We start from the raw sequence: 23,493 nt of genomic DNA, 5'->3' as shown, positions 1-23,493 counted from the left end.
CCTTCTGCTAATACAGAAAAACAGATGTGAAAAGATAGTGCCACAGTTTTCAGTGTACTTTCAGAGCTTTATTCATATTTGTTATACAGGCATTGATATAGTACTGAACTCTGGATTTCATCAAAGAAAAACTTAAGGGATGTTTTAAAGAGACAGTGCAACTCTCAGAAGGTTCTTTGCTTGAGTTCAAAAAAGCAATTGATCTAGGTAATTATACTATAATTTGGGAGTAGTGACGACACCATTGTGGCTGCTTAAACATTTAAGTACCATAATATCAACGAGAACTCCTTAACACGTAGAAATTAATTATTCAGAATCATTTACTTTATATATACTTTCTAAAATATTAATCCTGTATAAAAGTAACAAGTGTCCATTTAAAAAATACTGAAAATGATGAATATATAATGGAATATACCATAAAAAAAAAAATTATCTAAAGATAATTATTATTTGTATTTTATTCTTCAAGTCTTCTATATATGTGCTGTTAGTGAATCTATTAAGATTATGGATATTGTTTATCTTCCTTTTGTACAAAAGCTGTATTACAAAGTGAACATTCTGGTCTTTTTTAAGGCTTGCTATGTGAAATTTATATTTTATTTTAGAGATACCATCTTTTTGGTAGAATATGTTTTCTGAGATAACCATATAAGTCAATAGGGTTTTGATTTACAGACTTCCAGTTCATGTCTATTCTAAAAATTTTTGGTGGAGCAAAGAATTCCATTCCTTTGAAAGCTTTACTTTGTATACCCATTCCTTCACAAACCTACCATTCGTTCACATATTGGTGGTCTGCTATCTAGAATTTGGAACACAAGTCATGTAAGGTGTATTGTTTACTCTCAGAATACTTTATTTTCTATGGGAAAAACAGAAATAAATATATTGTGATAGACCTATCACAACTGGATTGTAACAGGTAAGAACAGAAAGTTGTCGGTGGACAAAAGAGGGAAGCTTAGCCTAGACAACAGAGCTCTGTAGAAAAACTCAGGATTGTTGTCTCCTAAAAGAAATGTTAACTGGTCAGAGTAACCCCAGCAAACAAAAGGGGCAACATATGCAAATTTCCACAACTGAGAGATGGATTCATTCGAGGAGTTGACAGTAGTGAAGTATGGCCATAGAATGCAGTAGATGGGAAGAGGGTATAGGCAGTATTAAGACATGAGGCTACAGAAATGAGCAGATGCTACCTATGTGCCAGATCTGTGAGGTGCTTTCCCATATTTCATAAATATTATCTCATGGATTGTGAGATAATATGGTGACTTATAAAGAGGAAACTTAATTTAGTGTGCTTAAGAAGTTTCCAGAGGAAAACTGATCTCTCCCACTCTTGGCTGCTACCCTTTGTTCTGAGTCATGGGCTCAGGTGGTACTTAGACTGAACACATTGGAAGCAGCAAAGGTTGCTAAATAAAGTTTGGCCAATAGGGAGGAAAAACAGTCAGTGTGGTGTTGCTTTCAGGTACATGACAATTAATAAAGAAAAATACATTTTTGAAAAGTTTATGTTGTAAAAGATAATTGTTTACCACTTATTAGTTACAGTGCAACACAGTAGTGATTAGGCATACTGTGAAAGACATCATTTTGACTTATAAAAGCTTTTTTGTAAGACTAAAATCTATCAATATATATTTAGTTTTTATAGTTTGCTGCTCATTTGATAGTTTTCTCACTTCTCACATAAAAAGGGAGAGTACAGGGGCACCTGGGTGGCTCAGTCAGTTAAGCATCTGACTTCTGATCTCAGCTCAGGTGATGATATCACAGTTAGTGAGCTCTAGCCCCGTGTCCCTTGTGATAGTGTCTGCACTGATAGGAGCCTGCTTGGGATTTTCTCTCTGCCCCTCCCCCACTTTCATGTGTGTGCCCACTCTCTCTCAAAATAAATGAACTAAAAAAAAAAAGGTAAAAATGAAGGGTTCAGTTACTGTGGAAAACAATATGGAGGTTCCTCAAAAACTAAAAATAGAACTACTGTGTGATCCAGCAATCCCACTTCTGGATATATTCAAGGAAAGTGCAGTCACTATCTGAAATTTGCACCCCCCCCATGAATGCATGTTCATTGCAGCATTATTCACAATAGCCAAGAATGGAAACAACCTAATGTCTGTTGTCGGATGAATGGATAAAGAAAATGTGTGTCTATATAAACTCATGTAAATACACACACAGGAATATTATTCAGCTATAAAAAAGAAGGAAATATTTTTGTGACAACATGGTTGGACCTTGAGAGCAGTATGCTAAGTGAAATAAGTCAGACAGAGACAGACAAATACAAATGGAATCTAAAAAAGGTGAACTCATAGAAACAGAGTAGAATGGTGGTTTCCAAAGCTAGGGTGTAGGGAAAATGGGGAGATGATGGTCAAAGGGTACAAACTTCTACCTTACATATAAGATGAATGAGTTCTGGAATTCTAATATAAGGCATGGTGACTATAATTAACAGTACTGTATTATATACTTAAGAATTGTTAAGAGAGTAGATCTTAAATTTGTCACCACACAAAAAGATGATAATTAGGGGCGCCTGGCGCCTGGGTGGCTCAGTCGGTTAAGCGGCCGACTTCGGCTCAGGTCATGATCTCGCTGTCTGTGAGTTCGAGCCCGCGTCGGGCTCTGTGCTGACAGCTCGGAGCCTGGAGCCTGTTTCAGATTCTGTGTCTCCCTCTCTCTGACCCTCCCCCGTTCATGCTCTGTCTCTCTCTGTCTCAAAAATAAATAAACGTTAAAAAAAATTTTTTTAAAACAAAAAAACAAAAAGATGATAATTACATGAGGGGATGGAGATGTACTCATACAGCATATGCTCACAGGGCGATGCTATCCATGTTCCACCATAGTACTATCTGGCATTACATAGAATCCAATGTAGGGGTTAATATCAAAAGACAGTTATGATTCCTTTATTCCTTCTTGCTCACATGGTAAATCTATCTCATGAATTTTCCTGAACATTGTTGATTTCATTTACTTTTTTAAATTAGGACTTCCTAAATGTATAACTAATAATTGTATATTTTTGTAAGATTTTTCTACACTTCAGGAAAATATCCTAAGAATTATATGCTTTATAATTCCCATTTTAGAAAATATACTCTATCAGGTCATTGTAAAATTGAATATCATATGTTTTATTCATCATATCAGTCACTCTCAGTTTTGCTTAATCTCAGCTTTCAGGTAATATAACTCCATTTCTTCCCTGACATATCAGTTTTGTAACAATAAAGTCTGTGGGTAAATGGTCCATCTTTTCATAAGAATTTTTTGTTTACTAGATGTATATAAATAATATGGTTTCAAAGTATTTTACAGAGAATATAATTATTTTCTCGTAGAATTAAAGAGGATCATGTGATTCAGCATGGGCTGGTGGTAGATGGGACTAGCCTGTCTCTTGCACTCAGGGAGCATGAAAAACTATTTATGGAAGTTTGCAGAAATTGTTCAGCTGTACTGTGCTGTCGTATGGCACCACTGCAAAAAGCAAAGGTATGTTTGTATTATAAAGCGTTCCATAAAGATACTGAGATCTAAAAGTACTCTTTAAGGTTAATGCCTCATCTAGTCCTATTTGGTAGTATGCAGCATATGACTCTTAGTCACTTCTCACATTATGAATTTTAACCATGTACGTTAGACCTTTGAAATTTTCAAAATGAATATTAGTTTCAGCTATTCATAATGACCTACAAAGTCTTCTATGGGTGGCAGTTTGTGATTTTGCTGAGACACAAACTGAACTTTGATAACTACAGTTTCATAAGTTAGTTACTTAACTGGCGAGGAGGTCTGGAAGACTTCTGTTCTTCTGCAACTTCAGGTTGTTCTGTGGAGCACGGCTTATTTTTGCACTCTCCCAAAGTGATAATTTTCTGTTCAAAGTGGCTATTAAGTGATAAAACTTTAGTGAAAAGTTTAAAAGCCAATTATCTTATGATTTGAAGCTATATACCCAAAATATTAAAATGTTAGCTAACAAATGAAAGGCTATACAAGTATTTTTTATAACTTGATTTAAAATTTGGGTCTTATACTATATCTTTCACAAATTTCTTTTGAAATGCACACCTACACACTGATTGTTTCTCATATGGGTCTAATGACATCCAGCATTGTTTTACTTCATGGAATTTTATTAAAATGCCTATATTATTGTAATTCACGTACCCAGTCTGTGGAGACTACAGTTGGAGACCAAATAGAGCTAATGCCTAGGTTCTTTATAAATGTGTGTTCAAGAATTCCAAAGAAACCTTTCTTTTAATTTTATTGAATTTAATCTTGATTGCTTTTTTAAATTTCTTAAATTTTATGACAAGAGAAAATAATTACCTTCCCTCTATCAAATAAAAAGAATAGTTACTTGAGAAAGAGAAAATTTTGCCTGACAAAGTTCAATTAAGTGTAATTATTTTTTAACACAATTAAGTTTTTTACACTTTTAAGCTGTATTTAAAAGAGACTTGCTTCCCATCAAAAAATCCAAAGATAATATTCTCTTTTGCTATGTAATTTCTAAAAAACATTCCTAACATCTCCTCAAAAAATGAACTCCATTGAAAATTAGTCTAATACAAAATTGACTTTTTTCATTATTCAACTGTTCTTGTAACAGTCATTTCAGATAAATGACTATATAAATACAAGAAAATTGAAATTTTATAATAACTAATTAGTTATATGTCTTTCAGGTAATAAGACTGATAAAAATCTCACCTGAGAAACCTATAACATTGGCTGTTGGTGATGGTGCTAATGATGTAAGCATGATACAAGAAGCACATGTTGGCATAGGTGATTGATTTTTTTTCCTGAATTTTTAAAATTGGTATAATTATTTGGTGATTTTGAATTTTCCTTTTGTAGGCTAAAATGCAGTATCAAATATATGAATGCAATGTGGTAATATATCACTGTATCTGCATCAGAAGAAGCCCATTATAATTAAGCCCAATATTTAGGATATTTTAATTCCAAAGTTTCAAGGACATAAATACCATGTTGGTGAATTTTATCTCTGCCAGTTCTCCTTCATAATAAAGTAGCTTTATTTTGCCGTGTTGTACCTTTTAAAGTACTTTCTCACATTTTTCTATAATTTTTAAACTCTAAATTTGTAATTTATGTAGTTGCCCTCATGGTTGCAATTCTTTTAGAGTGTTGTTATTATTTCCTGTCTTTTTCAGTCTAAAGATTCTGTAACTCGTTCTAATGACAATTTTAGAAATAATAAATTATATCAAACCATTATAATATATATATTCAAGTAGTTTTCCTTTTTATTTAAATGTTTATTTTTGAGAGAGAGGAGGAGTGAGGGAGGGACAGAGAGAGGGAGACAGGATCCAAAGCAGGCTCCGCACTGACAGCAGAGAGGCCCATGTGGGGCTCAGATTCACAAACTGTGAGATCATGACCTGAGCCAAAGTTGGACCCTTAACTGACTGAGCCGCCTAGGCACCCCTCAAATAATTTTCTAACTTAATAAACTTTGTTCTAATTTCTTTTCTATTTTTGCCTAAAATTTTTGTTTTATTTAGACTAATACCATTTTATTATATTTAAATTATCAGTCATTTACTGTTTAAACCATATTCTGAGCTGCCTTCCTAAATAACTTTGTTATGCAAATACAGAAGCAAAGGAGAAAAGTATGGAGGTTTTTTTAATGAAGGATAAAATTTTAGAATTAGAAAAAAGGCTAATTCCTCTTCTGGAATAACCTCTGTAATGTCCTGTGATAGGTAGTTCTCAGGTCTAATATTTCCAGTGTAGCTCTCAAATCAATTCTTCACTTTTCATTTTGAAACTTAATTTTCTTTCTAGTTTGTGTACTGTTGTTTACCATAAATTTCCATAACAATTTGATGATAACTTCCTATACCTTCCTATTAAAGGCATAAAAAGCTACAGTAGTTACAACAATTTGATTCTAGTATAACAGAAAGACCAGTGAGTAAGGATACATGGAAACATCTGGAAATTTAGTTTTTAAAAAAAGGAGATGTTTCAAATAAGTAGGGAAACAAGTTATTTGATAAAAAAAAATACTAATATAACTGATTTGGTTATTTGGGAGGAAAAAAAAGTTGGGTCTCTGTTGCTTAGAGCCAAACAAATACCAGAATGATTATATATTTTAAAAATTTTAAAGACCACAAAACGAATGGAAGAAAAAAATTTAATGAATAATCTTGTAATTTGAGGTATGGAAGGATCTAATTTTTAGGAAAGAAAGAAAAAGAAAGAAAGAAAGAACAAAAGAGAAAGAAAGAAAGAAAGAGAAAGAAAGAAAGAAAGGCATTGTAAAGGGAATGATCAGTATGTCTGGCAGAAGTAAATATACCCAAATTCAAATTTTAAACATGAAACTAATAAAGAACATTTGCATGGGTGCCTGGGTAGCTCAGTCAGTTAAGCTTCTGACTCTTGATTTCGACTCAGGTTATGATCCCATGGTTTGTGGGATCTAGACTTGCATCAGACCTTGTGCTAACAGTGCAGAGCCTGCTTGGGATTTGATTTCTCTCTCTCTCCTTCTCTCTCTCTCTTTCTCTCTCTCTTTCTCTCTCTCTCTCTCTCTCTCTCTCTTTCTTTCTTTCTCTCCTTCCCCAACTCTCATGCACACGTGCTCTCTCTCTCTCAAAATAAAATAAACATTTTTTTTAAATTAAGATGAGTATTAAATGCATGAAAAAAAGTGTTCAGCTCACTCAAAAAAAAAAAATCCAAGTTAAAATTACCTATCAGATTGGCAAAATTACAAAGTTGGGTAAAACTTGGAATTGGCAAAGGTTAGAATTAGCAAATCCTCATGTACAGTATTAGGGGGAGTGTAAATTGGTATACCCTGCATTATTATGTATAATAGAATTTTAAATGTGTACCTATTGACCTAGCAGTTATGCATCTAGGAATTTCTTTTAAGAAAATGAATAAAGGGACGCCTGGGTGGCTCAGTTGGTTAAGCGTCCAACTCTTGATTTCAGTTCAGGTCATGATCTTGAGGTTCTTGAGATCAAGCCCCACGTGGGGCTCCACACTGTGTGGAGCCTGCTTGGTTTTCTCTCTGCCCTTCACCCACACACACACAAACTCTCTCTCTCAAAATAAATTAAAAACATTTTTAACAAATGAATAGTTAACATAGTTAGATGTTATAAAAACAATGTCCATAATGTATTAAGTGACAATAACAGATTATAAAACAAATAATCTCGTTTTGTACATTTGTTTGTGTATATATTAAATACACACAAAAAATGCAGAAGGAAAAATTCTTAAAGGATATAGACCAAAAATAGTGGTCTTCTCTAGATGTTATAAATGTAAGTGATGATCTATACCTAGCCATTTTGGAAATTTTTTTTGTTTTATTACAAAAATAAAAAATTATAATTTTGAAAAATGATTTTTCAAAGCTGTTTCCAGATTGAAAAAACAAACTTGGCAAGAACTCTTTTGAAACCTAAAGGATTACTGTAACCTTAAAAATGTACTCATATTTATCAGATAAAATTATGTACTGATTTCAAGTGATATTGTGGACACTTATTTTAAAAAGCACATTTTATCCAGCCTAGATTAGATAAATTAACAAAGGGAGCAAGATTGTCACATTAAACATTTAAAATATTTATATACTTGGCATTTGTTCAAAATGTGCACATAGATAATCTGGTGAATTGCTATTTCATGCGTAACTTTTATCTAGATGCAGTCGTAGAAAGGTAAGAAGTTGTGAGTGTGCTAGCTTTTCTCACTATTAATTACCTTTGCAAGAATTTTCAGCAAACAGTGCATACAGTTGTTTTTTTTTTTAAGTTTATTTTGAGAGAGAGAGAAAGACAGCGTGTATGTGGGGAAGGGGCAGAGAGAAAGGGAAAGAAAGAATCCCAAGCAGGCTCTGTGCTACCAGCATGGACCCTGACAAGGGGCTTGATTCCAGGAACTGTGAGATTATGACCTGAGCCAAAATCAGGGGTCTGATGCTTACTCACTGAGCCTACCAGATGCCCTCAATGCGTACAACTTTTTTAAGTCTTCATTTGCTCTGTGTAATGTTTGTTAGTTATATTTATTGAAATATTTCATGCCATTTGAATCCAGTAATAAAATCAGGGCTTCCATTTTAAATAATCAAGTTCAATCAATAAGTAAAGAGCACATTTTGTTTGACTTATGTGCGAAAGTTTTAAAACCATTAAACTTAATGCTCATTTTTGCTAGGTTCTAATCATTCAATTTGGATTTTTTTTATGTTCATTGGAAATTAACAAAGTTAAAGCTGTTTTATAGCACTTTCTCCATTAGAAATCTGTTAACTAGTACTTTGTGTCTATTAGTGTAAAACTTGATGTTCTTATTAGATCCTTAACTTTCAACATTATTTTTATATTCATTGTATTTTATTATATTTTGAGTCTTTGGCACTTGATGTTACATACCTGGTATGTATTGTAGATTTGTTTTAATTATGTATTTGATTTAAGTGGAGCAACCTTTTGGGAATCTTCTATCCACTCTATATTGGGAAATAGTGCTCCCAAGCCCAGGTTCAACTGCTATAGATAATTAAGATATTTGTAGTTAAATTATCAAAATCACACTTCTCAGTTATCAATGAACTTGCCTTTTTGTCTTCTTTATTACAGGAATCATGGGTAAAGAAGGAAGACAAGCTGCAAGAAACAGTGACTATGCAATAGCTAGATTTAAATTCCTCTCCAAATTGCTTTTTGTTCATGGTCATTTTTATTATATTAGAATAGCTACCCTTGTACAGTATTTTTTTTATAAGGTGAGTTTCATGGAGATATATATAACCATTTACTGACAGTAATTTGAGGTTTTAATTTAAGGTATGTGATTGCCATTCAAATTATTCTTAAAAATTGTTTCTATAAGTAAAAATAACAGTTTATGGGATATACTTTGATTATTTTGTCATAAATCTAATGTGTACTACAGAAAGAAAATCAGCGGTTGCCTGAGGCCAGGGGTGCAGGTGATAGCACTGACTGGAAAGGGATATAAGAGAACTTTGCATGATAGAAAAAGCTCTCTAATTTGATTGTGGTGGTGGTTACTTGGGTGCATAAATTTGTTAGCATCAAAATTCACACTTAAAATTGATAATTTTATTCTATGCAAATTAAAACATACTTAATTTGATTTCTTTCATGTTATTTTTTCCTGAGCCAGTAATAAGTTTTAATTTAGGTCCAGTACAGTGGTTTCAAGCAGAGGTTCTTCATCCTTTTTGTGCCAAGAATGACCTTTTGGTAGTCTAGTAAGATGTATAAACTACTCATTAGAGGGGTTTTATATGCATAAAATAAGATACATTTTAGGATTACAAGGAAACTAATTATGTTGAAATACCATTCTCTCTCTTAACCCTTTTTGGGAAAGTATACTTCAAGGGAACCCATGTTAGGAGCTCCTGAATACCAAGATATTTAATACAATATATAGTGTTCTATATTGCATATATTCTATAAATAATATCTATAAGCCAATTGGTAGCCAATCTATAAGCCAAAGGTAGATTGCATATTGCTAATAAATGATGGCCACCTTATTATAGCTTTTCTATCTTATCATAACTTTTGCTATAAGTGCAATAAAACCTTGGTTTGTGAGCATAATTCATTCCAGAAACAGGCTTGTAATCCAGAGCACTTTATCAAAGCAAATTTCAAAAACCATTGGCAGAGTTGTGATCATATGACATTCAGTATCGCATACTACTCATATTGCAAGACATTGCTCATTTATCAAGTTAGAATTTATTAGAAATGTTTGCTTATCTTGCAGAATACTCACAGACCAAGTTACTCACAATCCAAGGTTTTATACTGTATATTGAAATGGAAAGATGTTTCCATAATTCCATTTATTATTTTAAATATTTTTATTTAAAAGCTATTAAGCCCTAAGGTTTAAATGTTTATTTTATTTATTTTTGAGAGAGAGTGTGTGAGCAGGGAAGGGGCAGAGAGAGAGAGGGAGAGAGAATCCGAAGCAGGCTCCGTGCTGTCAGCACAGAGCCTGATATGGGGTTGGAACTCCCAAACCGTTGAGATCATGACCTGGGACGAAATCAAGAGTCGCATGCTTAACTGACTGAGCCACCAAGGTGCCCATAACCCTATAGTTTAAATAAACTGTACTTATTGTATTATATATGAAAAGTATGGAATAATAGCTGGAAGGCTGTAAATTCAAAATTATGGCATTGTTTAGCAATAAGAGCCCAAGGGATTTTCATTCTGACATTTGAAGTACTGCTTAGAATTCTTTTAGAAATTTTAAATAAGGGAACAAGTTCCTATGAGTAGATCTTCTACTTACCATATCAGAAATTGTGTTCTGGACTCTTTAATAACCATTCTTAGAAATTATTTCCCTTTTAGACCCAAATATTTTAATTATTTCCGTTTAATCTTGTTTTTCAGAATGTGTGCTTTATCACACCCCAATTTTTATATCAGTTCTACTGTTTGTTTTCTCAACAAGTAAGTAAATAGAAGCTTTTGATTTATCCTTTTAGAATAAGGTGTGTGTATTCAGTTTTTGATAGTTGGAGGGACTTTTTACATTTTTCCTAGTCCTACAAATAAATAGACAAAAATTCCCTAATTAGTGTATTTGATCAGTATAAAATTGATAATATTTATTCTGATTTTCAGTTTGAAGTGAATGTTAATACCAAAATATATTTTAATTCTAGATGTTTTCTAAAAAATAAGTATTAACTCTTAACAGCTTATGAGAGAATTTTGGTAACTTTTTCAACTTACATGTAATATTTCTGTAAGCTCTATATTAAGCCATGTTAGAGTAACTATTGGGGGATTACCTCATTATTTATTTTTTGACTCACAGAGTTTTTTTGGATGGGGAAGGAAGTTTAGTGATTGAGTCCAGGAATGATATATAGACTTTATCTCAGTAATGAACTGTAAATAACTGGTAGAGCCACCAGGAATGCTACTTTGAAAAGTGTTCTGAAGCTACAGGCTCAGAGAGAAACCCTGTAATCAGGTAGTAGTAGCTATAATGAGCACATGTGGGTCTTTGGTTGTACACACGTCACATATTTGCCATCTACTCTGTTTTATTCTATGGAAAATGAAATTGAAATCCACAGAAATTAAGTAACTTGCCATGATCACATAGCTACGAAGTTAATAACTAAACCATACTAGGATCTACTGCTTTTGACTAATTGAGCACCCTTTTTACATACCACATTATACATCTCTAATTAAGATATTTGTTCTAATTTATTGAAATAATAAGAGCCTGATTATCTTAGGTTTTTCTTTAGCTGTCTCTATCCTTAATCCTGTTTTTGCTTCCATTTACAACCTGTGGCTCTAAATTTCAAGTATCTGCTTGGGCATTGATTGCCAGTAATAATGTTTGCTTACATTATTGTAATGAATTAGAGAATGCTAGGTCTATAAGTAGACCTAATCTATTTTGATTAGGTTTTCAGGGAATTTACAGTATAATTTGAGACAGTATTAATAACAATAAAAACAATAAATGAAGTGTACGCAAAGTGCGAGGCATTTAGTACCAATAGTAGCACAGACAGCTGTTTAGAAGAGGACGTTTGATCATCAAGAATTTGAGCCAATGTTTAAAGTTTCATGGATCATACCTTAAAGGAAATGTAGGACTTAGATGGGAAGACAGAGTCATAAAAGCAAAACTGTATGTTTTCCCTACCAAAGGAATAGTAAAAAGCCTAAGATGCATGCAGGAGAATTGTGTAAAAACGACATCTCAATGACCAAGTTGTGGAGAATCTTGAAGTGTAGCTCCAATTCACTGTAATTCCAGATCACTTGACATAACAAAGTGTTCCAATTCCCACAAAGAATATAAATCTAGGAATATTATGTGTTTGTGTCTATGTAAGAAACAAATTGGAATTACTAAATTGGATTTTTGTGTAAATTGAGAAAGCTATATAATTTTTATGCTTATTTCCAGTAGGCTTCTTTGTGATCATATACATAACTAATACACAGTTTAGAATCTCAAAATTCCCACCAATTTCTCTTTCTAGACACTGTATGACAGCGTGTACCTGACTTTATACAATATTTGTTTTACTTCCCTACCTATACTGATATATAGTCTGTTGGAACAGCATATAGACCCTCACGTATTACAGAGCAAGCCTACCCTCTATCGGTAAGTATTTTCCGGTATTAAATGTCCATAACAGTTCTGAGTATAAAAAGTGTGTTACGTAGTTACCAATTTTTGAAAGCATCCTATAAATAAGCAAATATATTAGGCAGTATCTCGGTGATTAATATTTTACTAAGGAAGTATTTTACTTTATGGTTTATAGTTATTGGATATCAAAGAAAAATTTAATAACTTTTCCAGTGTTTTTAGAAATGAACACTTTTGTACTAGGAATGCATTGGGCAGTTGTTTAATTTGCATTTACTGTTGCAAACCAGTAATACTCCATTTTATGTGCACAAAAGAAGTTATTTAGTAATTGGTTGTCTCCAGAGTTTCTAAAAAATTAGTTTATTTTCTAGCGTTGACAAATTAATAAGTCATAATCAATGCAAAATTCAGGGTTGAGGACATTAATTCCTATTCCAGATCTTCTGGGTTATCCCTGCTTCCCCAGAACCAAGTAAGTAATCACAGAGATGTGGAACTATTCCTGAAGACCAGTTTATGGTTCCCAAGTTAACCTGATGTCCACTCTTACAGAGGTATTCAGTCATCCAGAAATGGCAATGACTCACTTTGATTTCCCAGGATATCTAGGACTGGGCTTGACTTAAGATTACCACAAACTGCTCTTCCTTCCAGCCTTTGGTGGATATGAAATCGATTAGGAGCCTCAATGCTGAACCAAACTCAAATGACTCCACTAAAAACAGATAGTCATAGCAGAGTGACTGTTCACAACAGAATATACTGCAGATAGATCAACTTTTAACAATTAAGCTGAATTATTATGCCTATATCATGTTTTTTTTCTAAATGAGAAAATGTTTTTAAATATATTACATGAACTATAAGCTGCTACACAGATGTGTATTATAAACAGTGATTTGTAAATTCAGGTGTATACTTTCTGCTAATATTTTTAAGCAATTTTAAATTAAATATCCTTCTTGTTTTTTCATTGTGAATTTGTAACAATAATTTAGTATGGAAATAATAAACATGAATCCTACCATGTTCCTTTTTCTTTTTTTTTTTTTTTTTTAATATACAGAGACATTAGTAAAAACCGTCAACTAAGCATTAGAACATTTCTTTATTGGACCATCCTGGGTTTCAGTCATGCCTTTATTTTCTTTTTTGGATCCTATTTTCTAATTGGAAAAGATATATCTCTGCTTGGAAATGGCCAGGTAAAATATATCATTTTTTAAAGAATATTTGTTAATAATTTCATTTAGTCTGATCTCATAACTTTGTCTCATAAAAAATAAAAGTAAAATTCAATTCAAATTATAAAATTGTAGGTATTAAGTTAAAATGCAATTGTATAAAGATTTCAAAAGTTAAAAGCATTACAGTATAGTCTTAATATGAAACTCAAGTTACTAGGCAGTTTTGCTATTAAATTAATTCACACGAGGGGATATATCCTTGCATGCTGTTTGCTTTAGGATTGTGTCTTAATAATAATTGCTGTCTATTTAGTGCTTACTATTTTGCTAAGAGTTTTACATGTTCCATCTCCATTAATTGTCACGATAATCCTATTGGAGAGATACTGTGACCTGCATTTTTCATATGAGAAATGAGGACTTGGTGTTTAGTTTTTTGCTTTTAATCATGTGAATTTTTCTTTCTTTCTTTTTTTTTTTTTTTTTTTTTTTTTGGTATGCTTAGGAAGTGGCCATTGTTACTGTGTCCTGATCGGAGAGCTTATTTGACTTCTGGCTGAATTAGGCCTCTCTTTCTAGGCTTAGCTAAATGAGTTACGAGGAAAGGAAGTGACAGCAGTGGTACTGTGGTAAATTGGAAATGCTTGTCGCCTTTAGTTTCCCTTTCCCACTGGCAGTACTTAAGCATTGAAGAATATATTTTGAGACACAGAGATACAAGATTCGCAATTGGGAGAATATGAAGTTTTATCTGTTTGGCAAATATTTATTAAGGACCAAGCATACTGTGTACTATACTAGGTTCTGGATATGTGAGATTAACTAAACATGCTTGGTCATGGAGCATAGAGTCGTGTGAGATACAAAAAATAAGCAAATAAAATATCCAAGTGCAATGAAGGAAATGGATTTCAATTGTACAGAGGTTTTTTTTAGCCATTCCTTTAAGATGTAGTGCAGGAACATACATGCATTCACTTTTGAGGACATGTTTAGCCTGATTTGGACAAAAATATGATCTTGTACAGTATAAAGATTATGGCACTTCCCAAATACTACCTTTTATTGAGTTATTTCTTTGTCCCAACTGTGTGTGGTAGCTTATTAAATTATAATAACTCTGTGAGGAAAATATCATTACTTTTTGCATATTAGAAAATTAACCTTGGAGAGGTTAAGAAATTTGCCTCAGGTCACACCATAAATAAATTACAAGAACAGAATTCAGACTCAGATCTCTGTGACTTCAAAGCCTGTGTGCTTAGCCATGATCCTAAGTTCCTTTGAGAAACAAGTTATTAGCCCAGTGCCTTTGTGCACAATAGTGCCACCTGTGCAAGGACCATCAAACTTACAGATAGTATGCCCATTGCTACCTGAAATATTAGGGTGAAAACTGGACAGAAGGTTTGAAAAGTAGAAGGAACATGTCATCCATGAAAGGAAATTAATTTTTTTGTTGCTGGTTAGTACTTTGTTCCTGATTTTAAAAGTTGTATGTGTCCATTAAATTTGAAATACATAGGAAAAAATATAAAGAAAATAAATCACCAGGGCCCCTGGCTGAGTCTGTCAGAGGGTGTGCTAGTCTTGATCTTGGGGTTGTAAGTTTGAGCCCCACAGTAGGTGTAGAGGTTACTAAAATAATTGTTTTAATCTTTAAAAAAAAAAAAAAGAAATCACCTGTTGTCCTTTTACCTAAGTATAATTACTTCTATGATTTTAACATGTTTTCACCCATTCCTTTTTATTTTTTTGCTATTTTCCATTAACCTCATAATTTATATCCCCCTATGTCTCAGTGATAGCTTTTTTTTAAATTTTTTTTTTTTAACGTTTATTTATTTTTGAGACAGAGAGAGACAGAGCATGAGGGAGGGGCAGAGAGAGAGGGAGACAACAGAATCTGAAACAGGCTCCAGGCTCTGAGCTGTCAGCACAGAGCCCGACGTGGGGCTCGAACTCACGGACCGTGAGATCATGACCTGAGCCGAAGTCGGACGCTTAACCGACCAAGCCACCCAGGCGCCCCAATGATAGCTTTATTATAGTTCTCCCCTTATTATAGCCTAAGTGACTTTCCATGTTATTAAAAATGCTTCAAAAATATTTTTTCATGGCTACATAGTATTTTATTATATGTCAGAATTTAAGTATTCCCTTGATAATTTAAATTTGTTTCTTATGTTTAGTGACTCTTTTAAAATTAAATTTTAAGCATGCTGTATACAAAGATAAAATCTTAATGAAGATTTTTTTCATTACCATGTATGAATTGTTGGTTTCCCTTTTTTTGGTAACTCAATTTGTAAATCATTAACTTCTTTCCCCTTTTAGCCTAATTGTTCTATCACTCAGATATATACCATTAGAAACTAATCTACTACTCCCTGCCACCAATACTAGGTATAGTGGGAAAGAAGCACACATTGGGATCAGGTGAAATGACTCCACAACCTGACACCTGAAGTTACCATTTGAGTGATTTGGGATGAGTTAGTTAACCTCTCTAAGACTCAGTTTCCTCACCCACAAAATTATATATAGGAGCAGAATCCCTACCTTCTAGGTTTGCAGTGAGGATTATTATATATAAAGAGCATTAGGCATAGTGGCTAGCATGTACAAGTACTCAATCAGTCTTGGCAGAGTTAGTTGTTATTTTTACCATCCAATAAGTATTTTGAAGACCCTGCCTTCCCAATCCCATCTGATCAACTTCTCCTGGAATCTCTCTCCTCTTTAAATGTGTATGTTAAATTGTCCTTGCTGACTCTCTCAGAATGTGCTCATTTTAGTTCCAAGCCATTGTTATATTTCATCTCTTGTCTCTTTTTTCCCAAAGTCTTAGAACCATCTGTTCCTTAGGGTTAAGCCCACAGACCTCTGTCCTTTTGCTCCAGCCCTCTCTTACGTCTTCCTATACTGAAAATCTTTTTAGACATCTAGCTCATGTCCCATTGTTCAACACTGGATATGTTGAATGGTTTCTGTTTTCCAGTTAGTTATTCCTGTGTGCCCAACAAATCTACCAACAGTTGAAAGCCTGAAGTAGAAAACATTATTAGGGGGAAGTACTGGGAAGAGGAATAGCTGGAGATAAGGATGAAGTTGATGCAAATCAGTGACCCTGAGAGAGGAGCAGGAGAAAGAGCTGAAATAGTTTAGGGTCCAGGTAGAGCAGGACAGTTCAGGAGAAGTTAAGATTCCACTCCCATTTTTTGTATAAGGGTCTAGCAGTATCATGAATATTATAAGTATGAATTTTCAACAAATATTTTTGAAGTATTCACTCATTCTTAATTTCTCTTTAACTTAGGAAAGAATTACTCATTTTTCATATATTCTCAGATCTTTTTAACAGGACTTCCTTTCTTTAGTAAAATACAAGAACCCTGATAAAATTTTCTCTGAGATTTGGAAAGAGTAATGTATATAACATGGCTGAATGCTTGTGTGTGTGTGTGTGTGTGTGTGTGTGTGTGTGTGTGTCTAAAAACTGCTTTCCTATGGGCAGATCTTTACCTTCACAGCACCATTTAAAAATGACATAGTGATGAATTTTTAATTATTTTTCTCCAAAATAGTAGAAGAATTAAATTCATGTAAAATTTGCCTAGCCTTATGCAGGCTTAAGATACTCCTAGTGCTTGTACAACCTGGAGCTTATCTTACAGTGCAGTGGTATCATCACAAACATTTGTCCAGAAGTCACAGATCAGTAATTTGGTGGCTATATTGCATGGGTAATCTTTTCATTTTATTTTCAAAGCTAAAAATGAGCTTAACATAAAACTTTAAAGTATTTCTGTAATCCAACAGAATCAACTTTTTTGGTGTTTTTAAACATGCTTCATGGAAAAGCACAATCACCATTTCTTTTATGTTTAAAGAGTTTTGACAAAAGTTAAAATGGTTATAGAATATTTGTTAGAGATCTTGATGTAACTTTATGTTTGACAAAAACTTTAGTTTTATTTTTTTAAGATTTTGTTTTGATTCCAGTTAGTTAACATGCAGTGTTATATTAGTTTCTAGTGTACAATATAGTGATTCACCAATTCCATACATCACCCAGTACTCATCACAACAAGTGCCCTCCTTAATCCCCATCATCTGTTCAGCCCATCTCCCCACTCCCCTCTCTTCTGGTAATCATCAGTTTGTTCTCTATAGTTAAGCATCCATTTCTTAATTTGTCTCCCTCTCTTTTTCCCTTTGCTTGTTTGTTTTCTTTCTTAAATTACATGTATGAGTGAAATTACAATGCTAAGCGAAATAAGTCAGTCAGATCTTAATATAACTTAAAATTTTTTTAAGCCCTCCAGGGGAACCTGGCTGGCTTATTAGTCAGTAGAGCATGCAACTCTGGATCTCAGTGTTGTGAGTCTGAGCCTCACGTTGGGTGTACAGGTTACTTAGAAATATAAAAAAATGAATTAAAAAAATTTTTAAGTCCTCCAAAAATAATGAAAACTGATTTCCACTAAATCATTTTTTAAAAACACCTTGAGTTGTATTTGATACACAGTAAACTGCACATATTTAAAAATAGATAATTTGATACTTTTTAGAAAGTCTTTATTTTAATTCCAGTTAGTTGACATACAGTGTTCTATTAGTTTCAGGTGTGCCGTACAGTGATTCAATTCCTTATGTCACCCAGTGCTCATCACAAGTGTATTCCTTAATCTTCATCACCTATTTAACCCATCCTTCCACCCACCTCCCCTCTGGTAATCATCACTTTGTTCTCTGTAATTAAGAGTCTATTTCTGGGTTTCTCTCTCTCTCTCTCTCTCTCTCTCTCTCTCTCTCTCTCTTCCCTTTGCTGGTTTGTTTTGTTTCTTAAATTCCCCATGAGTGAAATCATATGGTATTTGTCTTTCTCTAACTTATTTCACTTAGCATTATACTCTCTAGCTCCATCTGTATCGTTGCAAATGACAAGATTTCATTCTCTTTTAATGGCTGAATAATATTTCATTGTGTATATATACCACCTCTTGTTTATTTATCAATCAGTGGACACTTGGGCTGCTTCCATACTTTGTAAGTAATGCTGCTGTAAACATAGAGATACATGTATCCATTTGAATTAGTGTTTTTGTACTCTTTGTAAATATCCAGTAGTGCAAATTGCTGTATTATAGGGTGGTTCTGTTTTTAACCTTTTGAGGAACCTCCATACTGTTTTCCATGGTGGCTGCACCAGTTTACGTTCCCACCAACAGTGCCCAAGTGTTCTCTTCTCCACATACCCACCAACACGTGTTGTTTCTTGTGTTGTTGATTTTAGCCATTCTGATAGGTGTGAGGTGATACTTTACTGTAGTTTTGATTTGCATTTCCCTGATGGTAAGTGATGGTGAGCATCTTTTCTTGAGTCAGCCCTCAGGATGTCTTCTTTGGAGAAATGTCTGTCCATGTCTTCTGCCCAATTTTTAATTGGATTATTTGTTTTTGGGGTGAGTTTTACAAGTTCTTTATATGTTTTGGATACTGACCGTTTATTGGCTTTGTCATTTGCAAATATTTTCTCCCATACCATAGATTGCCTTTTTGTTTTGTTGATTGTTTCCTTCATTGTGCAGAAGTTTTATTTTGATGCAGCCCCAGTAGTTTATTTTTGCATTTGTTTCCCCTTGCCTCAGGAGACACATGTAGAAAAAAAGCTCCTGAGGCTGTTGTCAAAGAAGTTCTTGCCTGTGTTCTCTTCTAGGATTTTTATGGTTTCAGTTTTCACATTTAGGTCTTAATCCACTTTGAATTTATTTTTGTGTATGGTGTAAGAAAGCGGTCCAGTTTCTTTTGCATGTTGCTGTCCATTTTTCCCAACACCATTTGTTGAAGAGATAGTCTTTTTCCCATTGGATATTCTTTCCTGCTTTGTAAAAGAATGTGATACTTTTTTTTTTTTAACCACCTTAACATTTTTAAGAGTACAGTTCAGTATATTCATATTGTTGTACAATAAAATCGTCAGAACTTTTTCAACTTGGAAAACCAAAACTCTATAAACTACTACCCATTTCTCCCTCTTCTCAGCCCTTGGAAATCAATTCTGCTTTCTGTTTCTAAGAACATGACTATCTATGAAATCATTTTTTTTTGAAAAGCTAAATAATTGGGAGGTAAACACCAATGAAGAATGTTTATTTAAGTAAAGTAAGAGGTACTAAAAACAAATGACTGTCTTTTTAAAAAAAGAAGAATTTATCTCCCCCTCTCTTGATCTCTGCAGAGTAAGTAATCTCATCTTAGAACACACTTATTCTGACAATGTTGCTGTTTGGAATATTTTTGGAAATAGCTTGTATTGTCTTCCTATGATCTCAGCAAGGTAACTTTCTCAGGGAAAAAGCTATTTAAAATCATAGATGGGGAAGATGATACTTAAGATTATAGATAAGAAAGAAGGTAGAAAAGCAATTCAGATTCGAAGAGTTCACCTCTAATAAAGTGGACTTCTGTAGGATGCAAAGGCAAAGGCATGTCAGCTTGGGTAAGAGTACATTAGAAGACTAAAACACTACAATGAAGGAAACAGAAAGGAGGGAATTTTAGTCATATGGTGAGAATGGAAAACCGAGATGATATAGGGAGGAAAATAATCAGGAGAAGAGTTTTAGAGGTAGCTGAGTTCCCATCATAAGCCTACATGACATTTTGCTTGTTGGGTGGTTTCAGCCAAAGGCTTCACAAGAAAGAAGATTAAAGAAAAACAGCTCCTGTTAACTCAGGAATTCAAATACTAATATCTACTCCACTCATTCTCAATGGTCTGATATGAAAATGACAAACTAGGCAACTACTATTTAAAATGAGATCTGGCCCAAATAAGGGTTTTTTTAAATTTGCTTGTTTTGGTTTTGTTCTATTGAAGTGTGCAAGAACTAAAAGGAAAATGTCTACCATTAATGATTTGTGTCCTTATGAAATTGTACCCAGTTTTAAACACTAAAATAACTGAAATTACAAAAATATATATAGGATTGAGAGAAAAAGGGAAAAGTTTTTAGAGTATTCTAATTCTAGTTAGACTTCTCCAGTGGAGATGTTGGAATTATCAGAGCCACAGTACCATTCTAAAATACATTTTGTACACTATTCCACCACATTAAAAATTTAATGAGATATAATATATTAAGGAAGAAAAAGTAATACACCCTCATCAAACCTTCTAGGTCTGGACCATTTGCCAGATTAATTAGCAACTCAAGGTAGACTAAAGAGATGAAATTTCAGGTTGTAATTCTGAAAGAGAAAAATAAACTCTTTTATACTGTTCACTATTTTTTCTTGAAATTATAATGATTTCTCCCCTTATTTCCTATTCTTAATTAATTTCTCTTTCATGCTATACATGTCATCAGCTGTTGAAACCTAACCACCAAATGGTAAGAGCTCTGTGTTAAGACTAGAAATATGTCATTTTGTATCTGTATTCCACAGTGAATACAGTATCTTTTATTTCAATTTAAATGATTTAACCACTGTAATTACCAGTCAGGTCATTCAAGAACACATATGCAATTAATTCCTATAAGTAGATACAGATTTCTTTGAATAAAACATTTTATGATTAATACAACTTTGATTATCTAGTTCATTAAAGAATTTCCCTGTAGGGGCACCTGGGTGGCTCAGTCGGTTAAGCATCCGACTTCAGTTCAGGTCACGATCTCACGGTCCGTGAGTTCAAGTCCTGCGTCGGGCTCTGGGCTGATGGCTCAGAGCCTGGAGCCTGCTTCCGATTCTGTGTCTCCCTCTCTCTCTGCCCCTCCCCCATTCATGCTCTGTCTCTCTCTGTCTCAAAAATAAATAAAACATTAAAAAAAAAATTTTTTTTTTAAAAAGAATTTCCCTGTATGTTCATTTATTCATGAGACAAATATTTAAAGCGCTGGTAATACTCCAGGCAATTGATAGAAAATGAAATTTAGTGTACATTAGAAGAGAACAGAAAAATACACTTTGCAGGGCACCTGGGTGACTCAGTCAGTTAAGCATCCGACTTCAGCTCAGGTCATGATCTCACAGTTCATGTATTCAAGCGCTGCATCGGACTGTGTGGGTTCAAACCCCAGGACAGGGTCTGTGCTGACAGCTCAGAGCCTGGAGCCTACTTCAGATTCTGTGTCTCGCTCTCTCTCTGACCCTCCGCTGCTTGTACTCTGTCTCTCAAAGATAAATAAACATTAAAAAAAAATTTTTTTAAAGAAAAATATACTTCGCTTCTTATCGTATCACCCAACAATTGATCAAATGTTTAAAATCTATAATAAAGAGAGTTTGTATTGGAGAACTAAACAACTGATTAGGGAAGGTAATTCATTTATAGATCTCTGTATAGTTAAGTTAAACCTAATACAAAAAGTTTTCATCTTTTGTTTATTCTTAAACCCCTTCTTGCCTAACCTGGGACTTTACTCCTGCAATTATCTTTTCACCTTCCTTCTCATCAGTCTGTCATCCTCTATTAGATCATACTAGTCACCATACAGACATGTTCTAATATTTCCCATCTTCTAATGAAAATCACAGTTCCTTGAGCTACAGATTGCATTTGCTGTATTTTTTGTGTATTTTCAGAGCAAAATTTGAAGAACCTATCTTTTTTTGCTGTTTCTACTTCCTGTTTCCTCTTCTCCCTTGAACATACTCCTGTGGGGTTTTTGCTCCCAGCACTCTGTCAAAACCATGTTCTTTATGGTCACCAGCCACCCCTGCATTGTTAAATCCAAGAGCATTTCCCAGCCCTTATGAACTCAACCACTGGGCACAATTTACAAAGCCTTCCTACCTGCCGTTATCTTCTCTCAGCTTCTATAACTTACTTTGGCTTCTTTACTGACTGTTCCTCTTCAGTCTTCTCTTCCTACCCTCAGAATCAGGGCTTCCCACCTTCTGTACTAATGATATTTTGAGCCAGATAATTTTAATTGTAGGGGTTCATCCTAGGAGTTGTAGGATGTTAACCAGCATGCCTAGCCTCTACCCACTAGATACCAGTAGCATACTGGTAACATATCTAGCATACTAGATCCCTTTCTTACACCCACACAAAAATAAACCCAAAATGGATGAAAGACCTAAATGTGAGACAGGAAACCATCAAAACCCTAGAGGAGAAAACAGGAAACAACCTGTTTGACCTCAGCCACAGCAATTTCTTGCTCAATGCATCTCTAAAGGCAATGGAATTAAAAGCAAAAATGAAATATTGAGACCTCATCAAGATAAAAAGCTACTGCACCACAAAGGAAACAATCAACAAAACTAAAAGGCAACTGACGGAATGGGAGAAGATATTTGTAAATGACATATCAGATAAAGAGTTAGTGTCCAAAAACTGTAAAGAACTTGCCAAACTCAACACCCAAAAAACAAATAATCCAATGAAGAAATGGGCAGAAGACATAAATAGACACTTTTCCAAAGACATACAGATGGCTAAAAGACACATGAAAAGATGTTCAACATTGCTCATCATCAGGGAAAGACAAATCAAAACCCCATTGAGATACCACCTCACACCAGTCAGAGTGGCTAAAATTAACAACCCCGGAAACAACAGATGTGCGGATGTGGAGAAACGGGAACCCTCTTGCACTGTTAGTGGGAAGGCAAACTGGTGCAGCCACTCTGGAAAACAATGTGGAGTTTCCTCAAAAACTTAAAAATAGAATTACCCTATGAGCCTGCTCACCTACGCTGTGTCCAGAAATACAGTGTCAAGTGATCTGCCATAACCTCTGGTTGGAATGGTTTCAGAAGACAGTTGTGATTGAAGAGTTATCATTTTTATTGTGTGACATGAATAAAGTAGTCACTAATAACTATCATTCTAACTAAAAACATCCTGTGTCACACAATCTCACAGCCATCTTTGGGTTTCTAATCTGATAATGTTCTCCAAAGGATCATTTTTACATGACGGTAATAAACATAATAATGCTTTATGTTTTTTTCATAACCTTTAACCTTTCATAACCTGCTTTAACCTTACAAATGTAGTCGCAGATTTCAAATGTACCTGGCCTACATAATGCAAGTGATTTTT

The 23,493-nt window shown here is 34.0% G+C and overlaps 1 protein-coding gene across 7 annotated transcripts in view; it reads left to right on the top strand.

Moving 5' to 3' along the window:
• The window catches only part of ATP11B (ATPase phospholipid transporting 11B (putative)), a 128,110-nt gene that overhangs the window by 80,725 nt on the left and 23,892 nt on the right, over positions 1-23,493 (top strand). For all 7 annotated transcript variants that reach the window (XM_049628519.1, XM_049628520.1, XM_049628526.1 and 4 more), the window contains exons 20-25: positions 3,372-3,525; positions 4,728-4,830; positions 8,691-8,836; positions 10,497-10,556; positions 12,122-12,249; positions 13,307-13,445. In XM_049628519.1, the coding sequence (XP_049484476.1) occupies positions 3,372-3,525; positions 4,728-4,830; positions 8,691-8,836; positions 10,497-10,556; positions 12,122-12,249; positions 13,307-13,445 (730 nt within the window). The remainder of the gene's footprint in view (positions 1-3,371; positions 3,526-4,727; positions 4,831-8,690; positions 8,837-10,496; positions 10,557-12,121; positions 12,250-13,306; positions 13,446-23,493) is intronic.

The sequence above is a fragment of the Panthera uncia genome, chromosome C2 (assembly GCF_023721935.1).
Source record: "Panthera uncia isolate 11264 chromosome C2, Puncia_PCG_1.0, whole genome shotgun sequence".
NCBI classification, from domain to species: domain Eukaryota; kingdom Metazoa; phylum Chordata; class Mammalia; order Carnivora; family Felidae; genus Panthera; species Panthera uncia.
This window is presented reverse-complemented; position numbering and strand designations above follow the sequence as displayed.